At 53.1% G+C, this 20,982-nt stretch overlaps 1 protein-coding gene across 1 annotated transcript; it reads right to left on the reverse strand.

Moving 5' to 3' along the window:
- Positions 1 to 404: 404 nt before the first annotated feature.
- Positions 405 to 4,329, reverse strand: LOC100383358 (putative RING zinc finger domain superfamily protein). The gene is given in 6 exon segments (NM_001176014.1): positions 405 to 1,862; positions 2,015 to 2,077; positions 2,178 to 2,267; positions 2,392 to 2,440; positions 2,524 to 3,617; positions 4,109 to 4,329. Coding segments are annotated over 5 exon segments (1,326 nt in total). The 5' UTR covers positions 2,754 to 3,617; positions 4,109 to 4,329; the 3' UTR covers positions 405 to 968.
- Between the last annotated feature and the right edge of the window lie 16,653 nt (positions 4,330 to 20,982).

Consider the following 20,982-nt stretch of genomic DNA (forward strand, 5'->3'; position numbering starts at 1 on the left):
GCCCGAGGGTTTAATTCACCTTAAAAACATGGATAGCCTTTGTTTACCTGACTAAATGACAGTTTAAGGGCGTGTTTAAAAACAAAGTATTTCAAAATGACAGTTTAGGGGCGTGTTTAAAAATAAAGTATTTCAAAATCAAGGTTTTAGAGTACTTTAGTTTTTAAAATGTCATGATATAAATATAGTATTATTTATAACACTCCAAACAATTCTTGTTTGAAGGCAAAGTATCACAAACCATGATATTTAGTAAATATAAATAAATATGACAAGCTATCTTAAACCATGATATTTAATGTATATATACCAAAAGCCAGTCATAGATAAAAAAATTTTAGATTGGAGTGGAGTTTTAAATACTCCAAAAATAAATACCATGGTATCTACTAAACCATAGAACTACTAAATTATAGTATTCAAAAGAGAGCTTTTACAAGGTAGCCAAACACTTGGGAAAAACTATAATATTTTTCAATACCACGACTTTATCTCAAAATTCAAAAAATACTAAAGTATATGGACACGTCTAAATGCAGTTGCAATGACTCTTCCGTCCATTGATCAAAAAGAGTTTCTATCCCCCACCATTCTTCGTCTTCCAAGCACCTCGCGCTGGCAACCACGTCTCTGGACCTTGTAATTCCCTTTGTGGACATTCAGGGCTTGCACTTGGCTGTCTGAAACCAAGCATGGCTAACGAGTTGTCACCTGAACGAGCTCTTAGAAACCTTGATGTCTTCTTTGGTTGCTTATTGCCTCCTCCGTTGCACTAGATGACTTTCACTATCCAGATTAGATGAAGGTCCAGCGGCGGCCGGTTGGACCTCCATGGAAGATCGATACCTATCCTTGGACAACACCTCAGCTTCTCCTTTCTAAGCAAGATGGTTTGATTGAAGCCTTCTTACAGTGTCCTGAATGTTATCTGCTTGTGCCATGTTCACATCATCCATCAGCAGTGCTTTCTATATCATGAACTTTCTGCTAGTTCCACCTCCATTTTCTTGGAGGCTTTTCTTCTTTGATAAGAAGAATCCCCCATTCCTATTATTTCCATTTTCTTGGAGGTTTTTCAACCGTGTATTTGTATAGTGCGCATCAGCAAGTTCCCTCTGTTTTCGAGAATCAGGCAATAGCCTAACCATCTCAGGAACAAGGTGCGACAGTCCGAACTGCTCGACATATGAAAGATACTCAAAAGCATCTATGGTACCTCGACGGTATTCACCAGCGATCTCTTTGAACGCAGAGTACATGTCCTCGTTCATTCCCAGAGCATAGCGCATCTTTGCAGCATGGATATCCTCGGCAGCAGGAAAAGTTCGAGGACGCTTAGGCGTAAAAACAGGCTGCTTCATCTTGTTACTAGACCCAGTCAAAGGGGGGAACAGTGACTCATCTCCAAGCCTCGGAGCGTCCCTTGCACTCTGATTGAGACTGGATTGCTGCTCTGATAATGAAGGGAATGAGGTTTCAACACTATTGTCAGGAATATCCGGGTCAGAAAGAGGTCGGAAGGACAACTGTTCCAGCACTCGTCCAGTCCTCGAGCCTTCGCCAACTTCAGCTTCCCTAGAACTGGATCCAATACTTAATGACTGAAACGACTCTGAAACATTGTCAAGACGCCCTGCATGGCCATCGGCAGCTGCCCGGTCTTTTTGTGCAGTTGATGGGATATGGCAGTCAGATTTATCATGGAAAGCATTTGCAGATGATGAGATATGACAGTCAGATCGATCATGGAAAGCATTTGCAGACGATGAGATATGACAATCAGATCCATCATGGAAAGCATTACGGCCCCTGCCGCGCCGTTGTTCTTGCTCATTTCTGCGATATATAAAGCTGCTAGGTGTCTGAAAGGGGCAAATTACAAAACTTAGTGTAAATGAGCCAAATAAATTAACCACAAAAATATAGTGAATCTTTTACCAAGAAGTCAAGAACAGATACATTGGATAGAGGAAAACCATGATGGGAAACGAAAATACTAGAACCAAGTTCACACCTCAAGTGCAGCATTCCTCTGAGAACGAGACATCCGCCCACCGTGCTCCATAGCATTATGCTTCTGTTGAAATATACTACTCAATAAGAACCAACAAAAAAACTTGGTACATGTGCTTAATGGCTGATGATTATTAGCAAACCAATAACTTGTTCCAACTTGCCTTCAGCTGCGCTTTACTCAGGAAGACAACAAACTTCTTTTCCAAACATGCTTCATCTTCACATAGGAAATGATCTTCTCTAAAATGCAACTGAATTTAATTGAAAGAGCATATATGAGAATGCAGTCATACCACTTTCCTATAAATAGTTTTAACGCGTATATGTTGGATAAGAGATAGATGCCTATAAATAGATCAATTTGGTACAACATACCTCAATGTCCTCATAGTTCGCGAAATATTCAACACGACCAGGGTTCTGCCTATAAACAACAATCACAAATTCAACACATCAGATAAATCGCTACATAAGCTTAGCTAAGGACAAAGGTTGTTGTATACCTACCTCTTGCATATGTGGCAAGAATAGTGTTCCCTAGACATATGCATGTAAAGCTCACTATCTCCATAAAATGAACTTCTGCAGAACTCACACATTGGATGCCCAGCAAAACCATTGCGCTCTACCTCAGAGCCATCCACTTCAGAGTCGCCAGTCTTCATATGCTGAGCTAACTGTGACTTCGAATAAAGCTTTTGTTCACAAATGAACACCTTCAAAACACACGAAACCATTTCAATAAATAATCATGAATATAAAAATCGCAAGTGTAATTTAGAGTGTAAATTACATGACCCCGGTTCTACAATGTTGACTATAGGACAACAATGACCAATAAAAAATTAGTGAACACTCGTATGGCCAAGTCACATAATTAGCAACTGATAGCACAATGTCAAGCATGCTAGTTGCAAGCAATAATTAGGTATTCAGCTTAAATAGTTCAAATAGGCTATTCATGTCAATTGCCTGTAGTGGGTTGAGATGCATACTCTGGAAAACATCTTTAAATTAAACCATGTTATATACATAAACGAATAAATTCTGCTCATTATACTAAGCAAAAAAACTACAGGAAGGAAACAACATTTTTCAATTTCAAAATATATTGTACAGTAACATAACAGCTCACTAGGTAAGCTATAGCATAGGTACCAGCGTCATATACTGATAGACAAGACAAACTGCACTGAACTGTACATGCACAATGAAAGGCCTATAAACTAAAAAGAAACCATTATGCATGAAATAGAAACAAAGAAAAATCAGCTCTAGATTATTCAAAACATGTCTAAAGTTTGATGCTAAATTTGACAGCATAATCCATGAAATCAACTATGCACGCAGTATAAATGTCCCTTCAGTTGTTCAATGCTCCTGAACTTGCTTTTGCGCTTTGCTTGAGCAACCTGATCTTCTGCGTTGTCACAAACATTACAGGAAAGTTGACACATGGTCCGTATCATCCGGTAGTGGTCCGCATCATCAAAGTATGCCTTTGTATCTTCATGGTACCAGAAATCCCCAGCTTTGCCCTCATTTACCCCATCAGGTAACACAGAGAAATCAGTGATCACTCTAGTGTATTTACCCATGGCCTGTGAAATGGAAACACAATGTATAATTATATTCACATGGATACTATTCATATGCAATCTTATTGTTTTCAAACACAGAGAAATCAATGGCACCAGGTGCTGGGTCTCTGTGCCGGCCCATAGGCATGCAGTGCAGCTGCAGCACATGGAAGAATCGGACGAACGGCTAACCAACCAATACTAAGAGATGTATCCTGCTAAGCGTAGCGGTAGCCCCATGATGTTGCCAGAGGAAAAGAGAGTCCCAACCAATACCCACACCACATTCTCATTGTGAATGGGCCGGCAGCGGCCAGGCCAGGTAGGGCTTGACTGCCCTGCCGTGGAAACCACCAGGATACACTGCCGGTCTCGTCCCCTAACCCCAGTCCCCCACAGCCCTTATTTCGAACCAATCTGCCAAAGTGGCAATACAACCGAAACCCTAGATGACCCCAAGATCCAATAAACGCACCCACGCCCCGGAGAGATCAAACGCTGGAGGTGCTAACCTTAGTGACAAAGACGAAGGGGCAGACGGTCTTGCAGATGCAACACTTGTTGTCGCCCATCACGAAACGCAGGCGGACGATGCATGTGGAGCACACGTCGCGGTGCCCGCACGACCCATAGGCCACCCACTCCAGCGTATCTGCGCACACCGCACAAAAGTCTTCCATGGCTGGCAGGCAGCGAAGATCGGCCACGGCGGCGGCAAGCAAGACGATGAAAGAGTTAGGACGCGAGAGTCAAAGACAACTCAGGGGATCTATTTATATCAATGATACGGCGTACCTATCTGCGCAGCTCTAATCTCCGAAGTCCGAATATATCTTCAAATCTGGTAAGATAGGGATCGATTCTATCTCGAACAGGGAAATAACGGACAATGGTATTTAAAATAAAGGTATCTAGCACCGTGGATAAAGATAAATATAAAAAATAGTATGAGCAAGGGACCTTTTGGGATCGGATTCCACTGTTAATTCGAACTCGAGTAGGGGAAGGCGCCGCCGCGGCGCCGGCAGCCGCGCCTGCGCGGGTTTCGGCCGGTACATCGGCGGAGGGGGCACGCGGCCGCCCGGCAGCATGGACGGCGGCGCGTACGGGAACCGGCTTCGCTGCCGCCGCGTACGCCCGGTTCCCCATTACGCGCTTTCTACTCTCTCTCTCTCTCGTTCGGTTCTTGGCTGGCTGCTCGGGGAAGGGAAGGGAAGGGAAGGGATGGAGAGGGAGGCGACGACGGGTGATGAGTAAAGGAGGTCCCCCATTACTTCTGTTCGAAAGAAATACTAATAAATACCAATAGAATAGCGGACGGATACAGAGTGTCACAAAAAGTACTACTAGTAGCTAGTAGTATACTAGTATATAGCGGCAGCCGGCAGGCAGCCGCACCACCCTACTGCTCCTTCATCAGCACATAGGTGATGTGCGTGTGATTATTGCAAAGTGATTTTTTGTGCATTTTGTGTTACACTTCTTTTTTCTATGCTATTTTTGATAAGGGGAGATTAGGACACACGATGTTGAATACACAGGATTTATCACAGATTGAACTGTCTGAAAATTTATAGACCAATACCTTCATTCAAGTATTTTTTTCCTTTCATCCAAGCACCTTTTGAATGGTGAGACTGTTTTATATAATTTGCAAACATCAAAATCTTAGTAAGATCAGGCCGTAAAGTACGCATAAAGGTTTTCAGATATAGCTAAAAGTAGCAGTTTTAAATATTTATAATACTTCTTTTTGGGTTATGGTTGTTACTATGTGAAGAATAAAATTATCATGCTTCTCAATATATGCATGATTCTTTTTCTTCGTTTATGGGCTTCAGTACTGATCAAAGCACGGCAAATTGTAACTTATGCTCATAAGTTTGACTCTATTGCTGACTAATGAGTATATGAACATCTTTATTGTCTACCTTTGTTTTTTATAGGTAAAAGTTGGTATAAAATACATAGCATTGTTGCTCCATAGTTACTGGAAAACCATCTATCAAGTTGAACCTCATGTGTAGTCTTGCACAACACTCAATATCTTGTTTGAATAACTGCCTAATGTCTTTCAGACCTTTACATAAAACATACATATAGAAACTTTATGATGAGTACTTTAAGGGGACATTGTCGGTACCCTGAATCAGGGGTACCCTCTTCTATAGTATGAAGATGTTGTACACGTACGACGTTTCCAGGCCACGTGGAGAACGGCACCCGACCCCGCCACATAGGCAGGTCCAAGGGCGCCACGTGGCAAGGAAAGATGATACATCCCAGGATGCATCATTGGGTCTGACCGCAACAGAAGGACACCGGACCCCTGTACGTACAAATCCGGAGTTCCCAAGAAGGTGTGTCAGGTCCCTCGGGTGGGCCCTAGGTCCCTCCGAGTAAGGTCCGGGCCTTGGCAAGATCCCAGGACGAGGACGACCCCGGCATGAGTAAGGGTCCAGTGCTGGCACGTGTCCAGGCCTTGCCCTACGCTCCTTGCTCAGGCAGAGACCCGCTGCTGCCATGTGGCTTGTGGCCCGTGACATAAGCCAACGGGCCGGGCCTGACGTAAGGCCCCTAAAAGCCGCGCAGCCTCTCCATTTATTGCGGAGAGGACGCGCCGCCTGCCACCACACTGACAGGCGACGTGCCCTCTCAGCATTGAATGTGTCCTGTCCAATCCGCTGCCACACGGCGTCAGGGTCGTCTAGCAGACGGCGCGCATGTCCAGTCTGTTAGCAAATAGTGCATCCGTGCCATGCGATGCACTATGCTCATCATCGCTTCTGCAAGAAGCTTCCTCTGCGCGTCAAGGATATGAAGATCTCGGATGGCAGAGCGCAAGAAGACTGCCCCAGCAGCAACATTTGTAGCTCCAAGTGCTATATTCATTATGTCCCTGGGCCCACATGTCGGGCTCAGTACCTTTGTGCATGCCCTCCTTCAGCTATAAAAGGGGAGGCATGCGGCGTCATAAGACAGATCCAATCTTAGGCTCACTCAGTCACTCACAAGTTCATACAAGCTCTCAAGCAATACATCACACAGTGGAGTAGGGTGTTACGCTCCGGCGGCCCGAACCACTCTAAATCCTTGTGCGTTCTTGTGTTCATCCCATCTTTCCGACTAACAAGCAAAACGCTTAGGCCCCTCCTCATCTTAGGATTTAGGGCGGGTGCACTCCGCCACCCGGCCGAAGATTTCCTCTCCGACATTTGGCGCGCCAGGTAGGGGGGAGGCCGCAGCCCGGTAGGGGGCTAGGCATTAGGTTTTTGCTTGTTTCCTTGCTCAAGCATGATGGTGCAAATCGTTGAACACCGCGCGCGAGACTTCCATGGATTTCCTGGTGGAAGAAGAAGTTGTTTCTTCCATGCCACAAGTTTCCAACCGCCCAATGCAGGGCGCCGCTGCTGTGCATGCTGCACGACAGCATATGACTGCGCAGACGTCCTGAACTCCATCGAGGGCGACCCCATGAGCATTGTCAGCAGCCAGGGAGTTGTTGCGACACCCTCCAAGTTCCACGGCCTCACCGGGGGCCATGAAGCAATGGCGGGGCAATGTCGACCGACTACTCGGTATGGCACATTCTACCTCGACCAGATCGAGGACACGGTCATCCCGGCGCCAACACGAGGCGTCAGCATCTGTGCGCTCACCCTCAGTAAGGGGCACACAAACCAACGACCTCCGGGCAGAACTCAACCGCAGGCGTGCGGGAGGGGATGCCCGGGTCTCTTTGGAAAGGGCACGCGAGCGCCGCCAAAACATCGGTGGTCGCAACCTCGATCAAGATTTCGCTGCGGTTGCACCGCAGACACCAATGGGTACCCGGTCTCAAATGGGTGTCCCCTTGGCCGGCGTAGGCTGCGCCGCTCTCGCGGATCATCTCCACGCGGCGTCATGGCCACCTAAGTTCCGGCCGCACCTGCCAGAAAAATACGACAAAACGTCGAACCCGTCGAAATTCCTGCAGGTGTACGTCACCGCCATCACGACAGCAGGTGGAAACACCGCTGTGATGGCAACATTTTTTCATGTTGCCTTGTCTGGACCTGCCCGGACCTGGCTCATGAACCTCACCCTAGGGTCAGTTTACTCCTGGGAAGAGCTCTGCGCACGGTTCGTTGCAAACTTCGCCAGTGCTTACCAGCAGCACGGGGTGGAGGTCCACCTCCATGCAGTGAGGAAGGACCCCGGGGAGACTCTCTAGAAGTTCATCTCCTGCTTCACTAAGGTGCGAGGTACTATACCTCGCATTTCTGATGCTTCCATCATCACTGCCTTCCGACAGGGAGTACGTGATGAGAAAATGCTGGAGAAGTTGGCCACACATGACGTGGAAACTGTCCCTACACTCTTCGCTCTGGCTGATAAATGCGCCAGAGCCGCTGAAGGCCGTGCATGGCACACGGCCCCACAAACCGGAGCTGCCCAGTCGGGTGGCTTGGGTGCTGTCCCTCGGGACGGAAAGAAGAAGAGGAAGAAGGATCGTGACTACCAGAAGTAGTGGTCTACCGCTCTGGTTGTCGCAGCCACGACTGGAGGTCAAGGCGATCGCAACAAACGTCCACGACCGCAGAGGGGTAACAGTGGCTCATGCCCTGTGCACCCCAACGGTCGCCACACCGCCGCGGAGTGTCACGAGATCATTGACCTCAAAAAATGTGTCAGTGAGCGGCGCGGGCAGTCTTCCAAAGATGGCTCCCCACCTCGTCGCCGGCCTGGCAAAGAAAAGGTGGACGACGACGAGGTAGCCGCGGCTGAACGGGACCTCGAGTATCAGTCACCCGAGGGGGACCTGAAGGATGTCTTCGCTGAAGGGTCCTACTCCGGTGGAGACAACTAGAAGGACCCCAGAGGGACCCCATGTTCCCCAGTCTACGGAGCTGAAGCTTGCCTTCCTTCGGTAACCCTTCTGGATTCCCCACGGGTCCAGGCTTCCGACAGGTACACGTAGGGATGGCCACAGCCAAAGACGAGGGCTCCCGTGTCAAATGCAGATGAGGACCCACGGTCGGGACCTAGCCCTACGGCAAGTACCAAACCAAGAAGGGTTCCGCAACTCTCCCCCAGCTGGGAAGGACCCTTCAAGGTAACGGGAATGCCCCGACCCGAGGGTGACCATCTAGCTACGACTGAAGGAGTGCCTCACCCCGATGCCGGAACATCTCTGTAAGTTCTATCCATAGAGCAAGTCTGAGGGGTCGAGTTAGTTTCCCTTTTTTGTAACTAAGAAGCGCTTACGTGTACGACAACCCGGTGGGGTCTGTCCCCATAAACCCGGTATGTTGGTCTACACCCATGCATGATGAGTTATAAAGAAAAACTACCCCCTTAGTTGAGCCTCTATGATAGTTCCATCTCGCTGCTCCATAGTTTTACCTTGCAGTTTTTCAGATAACACTTTTTATCTAACCCACCCGTACGGTTCCCATCTGTCCTGACATGATGACATCCGAATTGAGCAGCCATGCTCGCAGTTTAGGGCCCCCGATACGAAAGTTGGGAGGTCCGACAGCCTGGAAGCCGGCCCTGGAGAACGGGACCCCATTCCATGGGGAGGTCCAGAGCCTATGTGGCCGCTTAGCCTGGTTCCGTACCCGAAAGCCTGCACACTCCACCACTCCGTGACAGGTACCTAGTATTTGAGGCTATAAGTCCTGTGCGTCCGACAACCTCGGGTCCGGAGCTAGAGAATGGACATTAGTCTCCTTGGGTGGTCCGGAGCCCGTGTAGCCGCTCAGCCTGGTCCCGTACCGTGGGCCTGCACGCTCCACCACCCTGCGACAAGTGTCCTAGTATCTAGAACCATGACCTAAGGGGGTCCGGACACGCAACTTGGCCACCCGGACTAAAACATGTGAGTCCCGAGCATGTATCAAAGGATGGCTAGTATCAGACAGGGAACCCTATGGGTGTACTACTAACGTTCCCTAGCTGAAGTTGTGTACAGATCCAAATCCCGGCGAGGTTGCCTCCCGAGAGTTGTTGACTACCTTCTCAGATACGCTGGTATCCAACCTCAACACACCAAGCCTGCATCCCAGGCGGGGGGTCAGGTACCAGGGAGGAGTCAACAATATCACACACAACAGAAACAAGTTGAAAATAGATAAGTGCTATACTGCTTAATAAATAGTACCTTTAAGTACCTTACAAAAAGCGAAAGTATTACATCTGTTTCCAAGCGGAGCCCTAGCTCCATCTCTACTCTACAGGTATGAACTACCTCCACACCAGTAGGGCCGCGGGATAGCTAGCTCTGAGTGGCTCGCCAGCGGAGGCGACCACCTCAGCACCGACGACGACGACCACCTCTGCACCGACGACTCGCCAGCAATGGCGATCACCTCAGCACGTGCGCCATTGCGAAAAGGTCCTCGCCCCCGTCTTCCTACGGGGGCGACAATGAGGCCATTAAAGCCAAAGAGTTGGAGGCTCGGCGGCAGGTGGCGCTGATGGTCTCGCCAGTGGAGGCAACCACCTCTGCAACGGGTAGCCTCACCAGCGGCGACGACCACCTCAGCACTGACGACAGCGGCCACCTCTGCACCGGTGGGCGGCGGTTGCCTCAGCACGTGCGAAGAGGTCCTCGCTCCCGTCCTCCTGTGGAGTGAGGACAAGACCATCCAAGAACGCGGTCGCCACCCCCGCGGCGTACGACGTCTTGTACGACCCCCCAGTGCGGCCAGCGGCGCAAGAGAAACCGTGGATGTGGCCGACCTGCGCACGGCGCGACTGTCGCCCGTGCGGTGGGCGGACAACCACGCCCCGACCAGGCAGCAAGAGGCAGCATCGGAGGCGGCGTCGAAGCCCCCAAGCCGAGGCATTGGGCACGCGGTGGCTGGCGGCGCCTGCAGACGGCCGGCCCCGCGTACCCGAAGTTCACCTCCTTCGCAAGGCTGGCGAACGCCCTTCTCCCCCGAATGTTGGAGGAAGAAGTGGGCCGCCAGCCCATGCGGAAGGCGGGGCCCCAACTCGGCTCGCTCCCCTCCCCAGCATGGATGATGAACATCCTTGAAGCTGAGGGCAGGGGGGAGGCCGCAGCCCGGCTTGCTTCTGCCCACCACAAGGCTGGTGGTCATCCCTCTAGGTGACCACTGGCGGGAGATTGCAGCCGGGCTGCGTGATGAAAATCCTTGAAGCCGAGTGATGTTGGAAGAGCGCCAACCCCCACGGGGTTGCGCTCCTCTAACAACAGCAAGAAGAAGACAAGATCGGCAGCACCACCACGAGCGCGAGCTCTCCGGCGGTGGGATCACCGGAGGGGGCGGCCCTGACGCGGATCCCTCCAGAGAACACCGGCGCACCCCATCTGGAGGCTCGGAAGGCGGAAGGGCGTGATGAATGCAAAAGGAGCGAGGCATGGCTATTGCCTGGGAGATCGACCCCTTTTTAAAGGCAGATTTCCTCACTCGCGTCCTGAAGCGTCACGGGCAAAGTCTCCCCCGACGAGCGCTAGGGTTCCCACCCTATGACACGGGGCCAGGCCCCACATGTCATGCAGGCTAACCCGAGGCACGAAGAAGGCGAACCACCGCACAAGGAGCATGCAACCGCCCCGCGGTTATACGCCCCTTCATCTTCACCGAAACCAGCGGTCGAAAAGGCGAACCGCCACGCAAGAAGCGTACAACCGCCCCGCGATTGTGCGCCCCCTCAGCTTCGCTGCAACCAGCGGCCCAACATGGGGGCCCAGGCCCACATGTCATGCAACCAGCGCGTCGACTATCGGGTGCGGAAAAATCGCACCGCCGCTCACGCCAATGCCACGCCTTCTCGGGGCCGTCGCAGAGGATTGAAAAGATAAGTTTTCAGAACCAGTGCAGCGACTCGAGGCACCCCGCGCATGGCCCAACAGTAACATTAAGTACGAAGATCACGGGCCGGTCAACCGTGGGAATAGGCGTAGCAGTCGGCATGACCGTAGGCGGTCGGCAGTAATTGCGTCAATAGGTGCGTAGTAGCAGCAGGCCAACTGCCAATCAGACTCTGGCCCCACATGCAGGCTCGCATCCTTCTGTGAGGCGGGCCCGGGGGCCACTGTCGGTACCCTGAATCAGGGGTACCCTCTTCTACAGTATGAAGACGTTGTACACGTACGACGTCTCCAGGCCACATGCAGAACGGCACCCGACCCCGCCACATAGGCAGGTCCAAGGGCGCCACGTGGCAAGGAAAGATGATACATCCCAGGATGCATCATTGGGTCTAACCGCAACAGAAGGACACTGGACCCCTGTACATACAAATCTGGAGCTCCCAAGAAGGCGTGTCTGGTCCCTCGGGTGGGCCACAGGTCCCTCCGAGTAAGGTCCGGGCCTTGGCAAGATCCCGAGACGAGGAGGACCCCGGCATGAGTAAGGGTCCGGTGTTGGCACGTGTCTAGGCCTTGCCCTACGCTCCTTGCTCAGGCAGAGACCCGCTGCTGCCGCGTGGCTTGTGGCCCGTGACATAAGCCAACGGGCCGGGCCTGACGTAAGACCCCTAAAAGCAGCGCAACCTTTACATTTATTGCGGAGAGGACGCACCGCCTGCCACCACACTGATGGGCGACGTGCCCTCTCAACATTGAATGTGTCCTGTCCAATCCGCTGGCAGACGGCGCGCCTGTCCAGTCTGTTAGCAAACAGTGCACCCGTGCCATGCGGTGCACTGTGCTCATCATCGCTTCTGCAAGAAGCTTCCTCTGTGCGTCAAGGATATGAAGATCTCGGATGGCAGAGCGCAAGAAGATTGCCCCAGCAACAACATTTGTAGCTCCAAGTGCTATATTCATTATGTCCTTGGGCCCACATGTCGGGGCTCAGTACCTTTGTGCATGCCCTCCTTCAGCTATAAAAGGGGAGGCATGCGGCGTCACAAGACAGATCCAATCTTAGGCTCACTCAGTCACTCACAAGTTCATACAAGCTCTCAAGCAATACATCACACAGTGGAGTAGGGTGTTACGCTCCGGCGGCCCGAACCATTCTAAATCCTTGTGCGTTCTTGTGTTCATCCCATCTTTCCGACTAACAAGCAAAACGCTTAGGCCCTTCCTCATCTTAGGATTTAGGGCGGGTGCACTCCGCCACCCGGCCGGAGATTTCCTCTCTGACATTTGGCGCGCGATATTAGAACTCACATGTATGAAAAGCACCAGACAAAGTCAATTTTATCGATGCTTTAAAGCAAGGAGATAAAATATATCAGTTATTTAGTAGTCTAGCAACGATTCCAAAAAAACATACCTTGTAAATGTTAAATGAAAATGTCTGCTTAACCAGATATATTAATCTTATTCTAGTTTAAATATCAGACTACGCAAAAACCGACTCTTATGTCTGGCAACCGCGAAGCAAGATCAATGGTTGTACCCCTTGTAATAGATTGACCATATAAGATTATATATTACACCCAATGGGTTGTTCAATTGAAGAATAAACTATCTATTAAGATATGATTAGCAAGAAGATTATAGTTGCTACATAAGTTTTTAGTTAAGCAACCAAAATAAAAGGGCAAAAGATAACTTCCTTATAGATCTCCCATAACCAGAATAATCATACAAGCAGATCACTTTTAGGGAAAAATATTGTCCTAACTTCAACCACAATCGGGTTGGGAACTAATTGTGAATTAAGCACCAATCTACATGAAATGCTTATTTAGATAAGTGGTTAAACATTGTTCCAAATGAAACTTAGGATAGAAATCAGGCAGTTTAAAATGTTATAGTCCAGATACCAAGTTAATCATATTTCGTTGGGATGTAAGAGTAAGCAGTGTTGGATGTGCTTTGCAGAAAGATTTAGTAATGACACAGATGGTGATTATGTTGTTCATCGATAAAGTTATAATAAGAAACATGTTTTAGTCTGAATCTAACATAAATCTTTAGAGTTACCAAAGTTTTTCATGATTACAAATTACAACCGTGAAAGTTTTTTTTTCTTCAGGAGACCCAAAGTAAATCTCCATGTCCTACAGCAAAATTATATGTGAGAAAGGAAAAAATACCTTTAAATCTAAATTCGATGCACATCTGACATGTCCCTGCATAATGCAGTTCACCTATAAATACCCACTAATCATGTCTGAAAATGCAAGGCAACACCTCATCAGCGTAGAAAAAGTTCAAGGTATAAAATCCAAGATACATCCACAATATATATTATTCTTGCCTCTATGGCACACCTACAAAGTCGATACAGTTTCTATCTGGTGGATAACCAATAATCTATAAAGTCTTTTTTTCTGTTCGTCTGAAAGAAATTTCTCTTACATGAATCCTAAGGCTCTCATATGTTACCCACCACCAAAGACAATCCAAAGCTTTCATTTGCCAAGCAGGCATCATATGCTTAATCATGAGGGCACAAAGAATAACAAAAGTTGTAGCATAGTATATCCTACGTCAACTGCAAAAAAGAGTCAAATATGATGTCCGAGAAGAGGTGCGGAAACTAGAGCTCGTGAAGATAGCAGTTTCAGAGGCAGTTCCCTCACCAGCAGCAGTAGTACCGCCAGAGCAACTAGCAGGGAGAAAACCAGTATCAGCAACAGAACAACCAGGCACCTCGCCTTCTTGCCCCAGCAACCAATCAGAGCAACCAAGCAGCTCCAACACAAGGAGGAGGTTGCAGATGTTTCCACTGTGGGGAACAAGGTCATTGGGCGACTCATTGCCCAAAGAAAACAATTCAACATCAGTCAGCTCCCAATGCCCCTGCAAGACAAAATGCACCTCAACACGGAGCAAACAACCGTGGACAGCCTTGTGCCCAGTATGGAAAGGTGAACCACCTGAAGGCCGACACAGTTCAGGAGACCCTAGGAGTGGCACTAGGTATGTTCTCAGTCGAATCTCATTCTGCAAATGTGTTATTTGATACTAGAGCAATGCATTCTTTTGTGACTGCATCATGGGTAGAAACACACAACATACCAGTAGCACTCATGTACCCACCTATGAGGGTTAGTTCAATTGGTGGGAGGACCCAAACAGATAAATTTTGCCCCAGTGCAAGAGTCCAAATAAGGGGGATAGAGTTCCCGCTGATCTGATAGTAATGGGTACCCGGAATGTAGACATAGATGTCATCTTAGGGATGAATTGGCTGACCAAATATTAAGCAAGCCTTAGCTGTGACAAGAGGACTGTGAAGTTAGTATCCTTGTCAGGAGAGGAAGTGTTGGCGGAGTTGGTCTTGTCTGGACCAAGGAAAGGAAGCTGTCACCAAATCACTGCCCATAGGGAGGAAGTCAATCCGCTGGAAGCTATCAAAGTAGTATCAAAATTCTCGGATGTGTTTCCCGAGGATTTACCAGGCATGCCACCTGTCGGCGTTCCGAGACCGGGGGGTCCCTGAGCCGACGAGTGAATGTCGCCGCGTGCCCCAGCCCAGATGGGTCGAGCGCGAGGGCGAGCGCGAAGGGGGGAAAGCGAGGCGGCCGGAGACCGGCGTGAGAGAGGTGGGAATCCCGCGGCCTTTGTGTTCGTCCCGCGCCCAGGTCGGGTGCGCTTGCAGTAGGGGGTTACAAGCGTCCACGCAGGAGAGGGAGCGAGCGGCTTCAAGCGAGCGCCTGTCTCGTCCTCGTCCCCGCGTGGCCAACCCTCTCTAAGAGGGCCCTGGTCCTTCCTTTTATAGGCGTAAGGAGAGGATCCAGGTGTACAATGGGGGGTGTAGTAGAGTGCTACGTGTCTAGCGGAGGAGAGCTAGCGCCCTAAGTACATGCCGTCGTGGCAGCCGGAGAGATTTTGGCACCCAGCTGGTGTGATGTCGTGGTCGTCGGAGGAGTGCTGGAGCCTGGCGGAGGGACAGCTGTCGGGGCTGTCGAGTCCTTGCTGACGTCCTCTTGCTTTCGTAAGGGGGCTGAGAGCCGCCGTCGTCACAGAGTATGCGGGGCGCCATCATTGCCCATCTGGCGGAGCGAGCCAGATGGGACGTCGGTCTTGTTCCATGCGGCCCGAGTCAGCTCGGGGTAGGGTGATGATGGCGCCTCCTGTTGACGTGGCTGGTCTGCGCCCTAGGTTGGGCGATGTGGAAGCTCCTCCGAAGCCGAGGTCGAGTCTATCTTCCGTGGCCGAGGTCGAGTCTGAGCCCCTGGGTCGGGCGAGGCGGAGGCCGTCGGCTGAGGCCAGGGCGGAGTTCGAGCCCTGGGGTCGGGCGGAGCGGAGTTCATCGTCTTCTGGGGCTGAGCCCAAGTCCGAGCCCTGGGTCGGGCGGAGCGGAGTTCGCCGTCTTCCGGGACTTAGCCCGAGTCCGAGCCCTGGGTCGGGCGGAGCGGAGTTCGCCGTCTTCCGGGACTTAGCCCGAGTCCGAGCCCTGGGTCGGGCGGAGCGGAGTTCGCCGTCTTCCGGGACTTAGCCCGAGTCCGAGCCCTGGGTCGGGCGGAGTGAAGTTCGCCGTCTTCCGGGACTTAGCCCAAGTCCGAGCCCTGGGTCGGGCGGAGCGGAGTTCGCCGTCTTCCGGGACTTAGCCCGAGTCCGAGCCCTGGGTCGGGCGGAGCGGAGTTCGCCGTCTTCTGGGACTTAGCCCGAGTCCGAGCCCTGGGTTGGGCGAAGCGGAGCTTCCTATGGTGCCTTCGGCCGGGCCTGACTGCCTGTCAGTCTCACTCTGTCAAGTGGCACCGCAGTCGGAGTGGCGCAGGCGGCGCTGTCCTTCTGTCAGGCCAGTCAGTGGAGCGGCGAAGTGACGGCGGTCACTTCGGCTCTGCCTGCTGGGGGGCGCGCGCCAGGATAAAGGTGTCAGGCCACCTTTGTATTAAATGCTCCTGCGATTTGGTCGGTCGGTGCGGCGATTTGGTCAGGGTTGCTTCTTGGCGAAGACAGGGCCTCGGGCGAGCCGGAAATATATTCGCTGCTGGAGGGGGGCCTCGGGCGAGACGGAAATCCTTCGGGGTCGGCTGCCCTTGTCCGAGGCTAGGCTCGGGCGAGGCGTGATCGAGTCCCTTGAATGGACTGATCCCTGACTTAATCGCACCCATCAGGCCTTTGCAGCTTTATGCTGATGGGGGTTACCAGTTGAGAATTAGGAGCCTTGAGGGTACCCCTAATTATGGTCCCCGACAGTAGCCCCCGAGCCTCGAAGGGAGTGTTAGCACTCGCTTGGAGGCTTTCGTCGCACTTTTTTGCAAGGGGACCAGCCTTTCTCGGTTGCGTTTTGTTCCGGTGGGTGCGCACGAGCGCACCCGCCGGGTGTAGCCCCCGAGGCCTCGGAGGAGTGGTTTCACTCCTTCGAGGTCTTAATGCCTCGCGTAATGCTTCGGCTGGTCTGATCGTTCCCTCATGCGAGCTGGTCGTAGCCCGAGTGTACGGTCGGGTCCCAAGTTCTCGGGCTGGTATGTTGACGCTGTCAACGGTTCGGCCGGAGCTGGGTTTGCGAGAGCAGCCCCCGAGCCTTTGCACAGGGCGAGAGGGCGATCAGGGACAGACTCGACTTTTTTATATACGCCCCTGCGTCGCCTTTCCGCAAGGAGGAGGGGGGAGAGCGCCATGTTGCCCTCGATGGGCGCCGAACATGGTGTCTCCGGTGAGCTGCAGGCGGGTAATCCGAGTGGACGTCCGTGCCCCATTCGTTCGTGGTCGGCTAGGGGCCCAGAGGCACGCCCAAAAGTACCTGCGGGTGATCTGCCGGACCCGGTCCCCTGACGACGGGGTCCGAGGGCTCGATGCCTCCCTCTGATGGGATTCCGTTACAAGATCGTTCCCGCTGGTCTCGGAAATGTCCTAGGGTACCTTGGGAGCGCAGCCCGAGCCTTGGTTATGTATCGAACGTAACCATGGTCATCCCTCGCTCTGTGTCTGAGGCGACTGTGAACCCTTCGGGGGCCAGCCTTCGAACCCCTGATCAGTAGTGGGCGCGGAGCCCGAGTAGCCTGAGGCGACCGTTGAACCCTTCCGAGGGGCCGGCCTTCGAACCTCTGACCTAGAGTGGGTGTAGGGCCCACGCGACCTGAGGCGGCTGTCGAACCCTTCCGAGGGGCCAGCCTTCGAACCTCTGATCAGTAGGGAGGCTCGGAGTCTGGTTCCTTCACGGGGAAGGATCCCTTTCGGGGTATCCCCCTTTCCCGGTCCCTGTTGCAAGAGAGAGAAAGAGGGAAAAAGGAAAAGGATACGAAATCGAATCGATGCGGCGTACCTTTTTTGACGCGGTCATTATGGCGAAGGCGAAGCGTCGCCCGCTTCTCCTGCCAGAGGCGCCGCCTGTCTCGCCGCGAAGTTAATGCGACGGGGCGAGTGGTTGGCGGGGCGGTCGTTGCGCGTGCGAGAGCCGTTCGAGGAACGGAACACAGGCGCGTTGTCTTCACGCCGTGAGAGAGGGTTCTCTCGCTGCCCCCGGATGGGACGTGAGCTTGGCTGACGTCGTGACCGCTGCTCCTGCCCGCCTGCCATCGTCATTACTGCCGGCCCATTTTTGGCCGCATTGACCGTCGCGCCAGGCTGGCGCTGCTGGGTCGCCTCGAGTCGCGGCATTGGTTCCGCAGTCGAGGAGGCGCGGTGGTGGCGCAAGTGGCGGTGCAGTTGCATGCGCGAAGCATTCGGCGAGCCGGTTGCATGACGCGTGGGCCTGGGCCCCCATGCCGGGCGTGTTGGGAGTCGGAGAAGTGCGCCCACTTGGCGCGGTTGCATGTCGCCTGCATGGCTGCCCGCCCTTTCGCCCGCTGGTCTGGGCAAAAGTGGAGGGTCGCTCGTAACCGCTGGGCGGTTGTACGCACCGCGCACGGCGGTTTGGCTTCTTCTGCTCTGAGCCGGCTTGCATGACGTGTGGGACCCGGCCCCCGCGTCGTAGGAGGAGGACCTTGGAGCGTGTTGGAGAAGACTCAGCCCGCGACAGCTGGGGACGCAAGTAAGGGGAGTCGCCTTTAAAAGGAGGGTGACCCCCTTAGAAGGCGACCATGTCTTCGCGCTCCCTTATGCATCGTGTCTTTCCACCTTCCAAGCCCCCGGCTGGGGGATTCCCGCCGTCTTTCCGCTTCGTCGTTGGAGGAACGCAACTCCACGGGAGTTGGTACCTTTCAGCCATCGTTCGGCTTCAAGGATTTTCATCATGCAGCCCGGCTGCACCCCTCCGCTGGCTGTCACCCAAGATGGTGACCTCCAGTTCGATGGCGGGGGAGAGCGAACCGAGCCGCGGCCTCTGCCCCTCCCTCAGCCTCAAGGATTTTCATCACCAGGGCTGGGGAGGGGAGTGTGCCGAGTTGGGGTCGGCCCCTGCGTGTGCGGTGGCCCGCTGCTTCCCTCAGTGATCGGGGGGAAGGGCGGGAGTCGTCCGTGGCGCTGGTAGCTGCAGCGTGCCCGGCTCTCTGAGCCGAGCGGCTTCGGAGCCGCTCTCGGTGCCGCCTTCCGCCACGGCAGCTGGAAGAGGTTCCGCCGCCGACGAGCTTGCCGGCGCCACCCGCGGACCGACCTCCAACTCTACGGCCTTTTGCCCGTCCTTGCCTCATGAGTTTGGGCACGGGTAGGGGCCTCCTAGCAGCAGCATCCGCCCTGAGGTCATCATTGCTGCTGTTCGGCCCCCCGGAGCAGAAGTCTTCATCGTCGCCGCTGCTGGGGCGGGCGACGACGAGCCGTTCGTCGGTCTTCTGTTGCTCCGCAGGCCCCCCAGTCGCGTGGGGTTGTTCATACCTGCGGAGGTGGAACCGGAGTTCCGTTTGTAATGGCACTTCGAATGCCAGTGTTTTTGTTCATTGTGGCTGTCGAGGCCTGAACATGTATGTAATCTCGGCACGGAGCCGTGTTTTTTCCTCACTTTCGAGCACTAAGACTCGCCTGTTGGTTGTCTGAACCGCTTCACCAAGCGTGAGTCGCCCCATGTAAAGGTGACGAGTGAGGTATCCGTATCCCGGAGGCGTAGGAGTCCCTCGGCTCGGTCAGCCTTGCTGCCCGAGGCTTCTCTTGCTCAGTTAAAGGAACCCCTCGGCCGCTCTCCGATGAGCCGAGGCCAGGGGTAGCGGTGTCAGCATGAACAGAGGCAGAGTTGGCTCGAAAAGAAAACCTGGTTGGCCGGAGCCTGGCCGGGTCGTCCGTTAGCGGGACCGACGCCGGAATTGACCAGCCGAGGCCTCGAGTCGGGCTGACGTCCTTGGAGGACAGCTGGCCGAGGCCCCGGGGTGACCGGCCGAGCCGCCTGCTCGGGCCGGATTCTCGAAGAAGACCTAGGCGGCGACGGCCCGGGCTTGGTGATGACACCGTCCTTCAGGGTGGAGATCCTCGGACCGCGTCACCGTCCGAGGCTAGGTCGGACCTCGCCGAAGGTGTTGTTGACGCCGAGGGTGCCGCTGCTCCCTTCCAGCGTCAAGACCCGAGCCTGCAGGATCATATCATCTTGTAGCGTGTGTTTTCTGCGGCCGCCGAGGCCAACACACACCCTCGCCGTGTTGTAAAGCTGCGTCTCTTTTCCTCTTGTTTCGAGTATCTGGACTTTCTTGTCGGTAACAGAAATGTTTGTGCGAGCGAGAGTTGCTTCTCGCGGAAGGTGATGAGTGAGGTATCCGTATCCCGGAGGCGTAGGAGTCCCTCGGCTCGGTCGGCCTTGCCGCTTACGCGCACTCTTACCCGTCCATGGGGATCTGTCACCGGCGCAGTCGAGAAGGCTCGAAGAATCGCTCCGGCAGAAGAGCTTCCGAGCGTGAAGACTTGTTCGGTCCGTGGAATCACTTATCCGAACGTGAGTTACTTATCGCAGAAGGTGATGAGTGAGGTATCCGTATCCCAGAGGCGTAGGACTCCCTCGGCTCGGTCAGCCTTGGCTGCTTACGTGTACTCCGTCGTTTTCAGGATCCACTTTCGAAGTAGTCAAAAAGCACGATAGACATTCTGGCAGAAAAGATCTTTTTTCGAGGAAAATTTCGACGCAGAGGGGGTTCCCCCCTTTTAGCCCCCGAGGGAGGGTCGGGCTTTGCCGAGGCGAGGCCGACCCTTCCTTGATGACTAAACTTTGCGTGGGAGCGAGGTATATGAACAACTTGAAAACATCTTAAGGGTAGAAGCGACGTAGCTGTTGGATGTTCCAAGCGTTGCTGTAGACCTCGCCTTGACTGTTGGCCAGCTTGTATGTTCCGGGCTTCAGAACTTTGGCGATGACGAACGGCCCCTCCCAGGGGGCATGAGCTTGTGCCGCCCTCGGGCGTCTTGTCGCAGCCAAAGCACCAGGTCGCCCACCTGGAGGTCTCGGGACCGGACCCCTCGGGCGTGGTAGCGTCGCATGGACTGCTGGTACCGCACCGAGTGCAGTAAGGTCCTGTCCCGAGCCTCTTCCAGCTGGTCCAGCGAGTCTTCTCGACTAGCTTGGTTGCTTTGGTCGGTGTAGGCCCTCATCCTCGGGGAGCCGTATTCCAGGTCTATGGGCAAGACGGCCTCGGCCCCGTAGACTAGGAAGAACGGCGTGAAGCCCGT

Source organism: Zea mays, chromosome 9 (assembly GCF_902167145.1).
Source record: "Zea mays cultivar B73 chromosome 9, Zm-B73-REFERENCE-NAM-5.0, whole genome shotgun sequence".
Lineage (NCBI taxonomy): Eukaryota > Viridiplantae > Streptophyta > Magnoliopsida > Poales > Poaceae > Zea > Zea mays.